This window comes from Populus trichocarpa, chromosome 3, assembly GCF_000002775.5.
Source record: "Populus trichocarpa isolate Nisqually-1 chromosome 3, P.trichocarpa_v4.1, whole genome shotgun sequence".
Taxonomy (NCBI): Eukaryota; Viridiplantae; Streptophyta; class Magnoliopsida; order Malpighiales; family Salicaceae; genus Populus; species Populus trichocarpa.
In genome coordinates this window covers 16,139,327-16,143,817 of record NC_037287.2, presented here as the reverse complement: position 1 = coordinate 16,143,817, position 4,491 = coordinate 16,139,327, and the positions used below count along the sequence as shown (strand labels likewise).

Here is a 4,491-nt window from a genome sequence, read left to right as displayed (position 1 = left end):
CCTAAGACTGTAATCCCATTATGTTTTTCCACCAAAAAAGGACCTTCCTCGGTCCTGTAATTTAAGAGATTATGATAAATCATCAAAAGGATGATCTTAGGACTCTTGATCATAAAGCAGTTGAGAAGGGTATTCAAAATCACATATACGATAGATCATTTAGGACATATCGCCATGTGGGCTTGATTGACAGGGGTTGCAAAAAAAATTCACAAACAATAGTACAAATTGATCAACAAGATGCTCTTCTTCAAAGAGTACAAGTAATCTCTCCCTATCAATTCAGGCCCTCCATATGGATGCGTATATAGACACGAGTTGCCTGGCTATTTATTAAATCACATTCCCTTGGCAAACAAAAACTCATCAAAGCAATGTTAACAAAGAGATAAAACACCCCCAGCAACGGCAATAGTAAAATTATCAGGCAACAGATCGAGGCATGCATTCTTTATCAAGTGTTCAAAAGAACGTAAACAAGAGAAGGTTCAGCAATGAACAAATAAAGTTCCTGGAAACTATTTTTCGAGTCAGAATCAAGACCAGAGTTGGAGATAAAACAACAGCTGGCTAATGAAATTGGACTAGAGCCTCGCCAGGTTGCAATATGGTTCCAGAACAGAAGAGCTAGACTGAAGACTAAGCAGATTGAGAAAGAGTATAGTTTACTGAAAGCAAATTATGAAGCTCTAGCTTCTAGATTTGAGTCCTTGAAAAGAGAAAACCAGTCATTGCTCATCCATGTACCTTTTTTTTGGTTGTTGGACTACAAGCAGTTTTTTAAGTGTAAAGGAAAACCAGTCATTGCTCATCCAGGTACCTTTTTTTTTTGTTGTTGGACTATAAGCAGTTTTTTAAGTGTAAAGGTACCCTTCTGACTGAACTAAACTGTCTGGGATGCATGCTGAATCTAACAAGAGCTTCAATTTTCAACAGTTGCAGAAACTGAAAAACCAACGTGTAAAGCAACATGGGAATAGACACCAATCTGAAAGCAGCCATGATGGCAGATTTGAGGATAAGGGTACTGTCTCAGAATCAAAAAGGAAACCCAGCTTTCAACTGGAAGGTAATGACCGTAAAGAAGACAAGACTTCAAGTGACAATAACAGTAGAAATATTGAGTGCACGAGGGAAAAAATAGACATTTTGAACCAGACCGAAGATGCAGTCGACTCAATGACATCATCCGACTGGCAAAGTTTTCAGTCTAATTGCTTTCTTGACGAGTCGAGATGCAGTTCACAGTGGTGGGAACTCTTGTCATGATCGTTGGGACACTACTTCAAATGAAAAAAGTATGAAAAAACACAAACATGTTTAGCATCTACATCATGGAGAAAAAGTCCACTTGCATCCAATACTTCTAACTGTCTCTTCAAGCAATCTTGATAAATTATTTAGTTCCAAGTAGAAGTTTAATCAAGCATCAAATATATCCACTTTCAATGTGTAATAAAATTGAGGATATTTATCCTTCCTAGGTACTAATGGGAAAAGTGTCAATAGCACTATATCACAACAATCTCCAAATCAAAGCATGCATACAGAGAGTGAATAACATTTAACATTATACCATTAGAATACATCATAAGTTGTCACATTCACAGATTTAAGCAAAAGGTGATGCTACATGGAACAAGTATACAACGTAATCCGGCATAGACTGACTCCTAATGCTACATGGTGAAGTCAAGTTGGTGTAAAACAAAGAATCTGATTCACAGTGGTGTGGCAATAGATCATAAGTTGTCACGTTCACAGATTCTACATGGAACAAGTATACAACGTAATCTGGCATTGACTGACTCCTAATGCTACATGGTAAAGTCAAGTTGGTATAAAACAGAGAACCTGATTCACAGTGGTGTGGCCCCTTAATGCTCTGGTTTTACCTTCACATCTCCGTTGGGTAATGAGCTTTGTGATTGAGCAAGCCGTTTTGCTTCCTGAAAGATGTAAAGAGTCTTAAAATTATAAATTTTTCTTGGGGAAAAAACAAAGAAAGAAAAAGAATAGCTTCCATGTTATTGTTATCTTTTGAAGCACAACTTGCTTCTCCAACAAAGCAACTGGGTTGTCAATCAAAGATCCCAACTTGCAGATGTTTAAATTTACAGGCTAAAAATGTGTTATTTTAAGATTTTTATGCCAATCTAAGCTACAAAGAATAAGTATGTTTGTTCTTGATTCTTGTTGTTGAACAATGCTGCTCGCCTGCTCCATTCATAGGTCAATTAGCACATACACTCATCCACACGTTTTAAGGGTATCTTATGACAAATGATATCTGCTACAGAAAACCTAAAATGCTATTAGATAAGCCTAGGCTAGTTGACACCATTTTACATGAAACTGCTTCCATGCAATAAATTCGGGCTCCTATACAATTTTGACAGGTGTTATGTAAATAATTCTCATTTCTAAAACTGGAAGTCAACAAAACTGCCAAAGCTACACCAGGATGTAGCAACCATATTGAATATGATAAGGTTAATGTGTTTGAGACCACCGAGGAGGCATAAATTTCAGTTGCTAGTAGGTTAATAAACACTAGCTGCTTCAATAATTTCACTGTTCATCATAACAAAAAACATTAAGGATTGTTGTTCCCCACCATAATAAATCTCATGCTTAAGGATTTGCATTGCTGAGAAATCCATCCAACATGTCATAAATATAACTTACAGCAGCAGACATTGCACGTATCTCCCTGTATGATTCAACTTCATCTGGAAAAGTCTGTTCAAGTTCCTCCAGTAGATGCTTGCGTAAACTCTATAAAATCAATGGTTATATAATGAATTTTATCAAATGCACACAAAGCAAACTGCACGCATGAATATCTAATGGAATACATATTGCACAAATACATCCAAAGAAAACAGCATATCATAGTGGGAATCAAAGAAGTACCTTGAAGCCATCAGTTTTGCCTTTGGTGACTTGATTTTTTGTGATGCAGCTGTTTATAACACCCCTTGTGAATTCATCTGGATTCTTCCCATCATCAATCAAACTACGCACAAAGCAATAAACTTGCTATCAGTTTGCCAATGCCGACAAGCTAGAATTGGTTCATCTCAAATAACAAATCACAAAGATACACTCACTTCAAGACCTCCATAGGAACCTGAATGTTGCACCTTTCAGACAATTTAACCATATTGTCCAGCTCGGTAACAAGACCATTACTGCAAATTCACACCGTTATATCATAACACAATGCATCGAGTAACGAACCAAAACAAAGGATTGATAGAAAAGTACAGTCTCTGTAGAAGAGGAAGCTGTGAAGCAGTGTTGAATGAAGAGACTGTTAGGTAAAGCTGATGGAGTTGACCAAGAGTCTTCTGTATGGAATCAATAACTTGGTTCAAATTCTGCTTCGGATCATCCACTGCTGCTGCTGTATCATTCAATGGAGTGGCCAACATTCCATTACCTCCACTCCCCAACACTGTATTCTGCGACGAATCCATTTTGAACAATGCGCCTGTCCAAAGAAAAACAATAAATAGGCCATTGAACATACAGTAAAGAAATTGACAAAATTAAGCAAACAAATGATCAACCACGGCATATACAGAATATAGGGTCCCCTCAAATTTTGTCAAAGCTTCGGAATTCATCCAACAACCTTAAATTAAAGTTCCGAGCTTTACAAATGAAACAAATCAATGAAAACATGCATATATGTTCAGAACATTAAACAAACACTAACGTTTTCCAAATGCATCCAAAATCCTAAAACTGAAAACCCACAAAAAAAAACTGATAATCTAGCTCCATAATTCCATTACTATATTACAGTTAGCAAGAACCAGATCATAAAATTTAAAAAATAAAAATAAAAAACGTGAAAATTAATGAGTTCTACGCGAACCCTGATTGTAAAAGCAAACAAATGACCAAACACTTAACTTTAAAAAAAATGAAACTGGGTTTGCTTTACCTGTTGAAATTGGTAAGGGATCTCTGTTGCTTTTGGGTTTTCAGCAGGGAGAGCGATCTCTGTCGAGAAGGAAACAAAAGTTAGTTCTTCTACTCACATGCCGTTTACATTATATCTACATTGAACCACACGTTGCTCATATGACTAAGGTTTTGGGCAAACCTCTTATAAGTCCCTACGCTTTGGGGTAAATCTTGATTAGCTCTCCATCCTAATTTTCATCTCAATTAGGTCCCTAATGTATGCATGAATTTTTAATCAAATACTTCTTTCGCTTTTAGTCAACAAATGAGTGATCGCGTGAAGTTTACATAAACTTTTCCATAAAAGAACTAGTGGACTTCATTATAAACATTAAAAGAGTTACAAAATCTCGATGATATAATTTTATTTTTAAAAAATGACCACATGCTTCCATTGGGAAAAATTATGACAATTACCAAGCGGATAATAAAAATTTGGATGCTTAATTTTTATGAATTATTGGTTAGAAATAGCATAAAATCATTTATGGGGCTTCACCAAACTTAATTTCT

At 36.1% G+C, this 4,491-nt stretch overlaps 1 protein-coding gene across 2 annotated transcripts; it reads right to left on the bottom strand.

Annotated features, from left to right (window-relative positions):
• Window positions 1-1,549: 1,549 nt before the first annotated feature.
• On the bottom strand, window positions 1,550-4,217 carry LOC7465342 (mediator of RNA polymerase II transcription subunit 10b). 2 transcript variants are annotated; one of them, XM_052451798.1, is made up of 7 exons: window positions 4,118-4,199; window positions 3,956-4,014; window positions 3,271-3,496; window positions 3,114-3,194; window positions 2,917-3,019; window positions 2,689-2,778; window positions 1,550-1,949 (listed from the first exon to the last, which is right to left on the bottom strand). In XM_052451798.1, the coding sequence occupies exons 3-7, from the start codon at window positions 3,480-3,482 to the stop codon at window positions 1,878-1,880; spliced, it is 558 nt and encodes a 185-aa protein (XP_052307758.1). In that variant the 5' UTR covers window positions 3,483-3,496; window positions 3,956-4,014; window positions 4,118-4,199; the 3' UTR covers window positions 1,550-1,877. The 2 variants fall into 2 exon arrangements, with proteins under 2 accessions (XP_052307758.1, XP_002303692.1); XM_002303656.4 differs by having other exon boundaries at window positions 3,956-4,217.
• Between the last annotated feature and the right edge of the window lie 274 nt (window positions 4,218-4,491).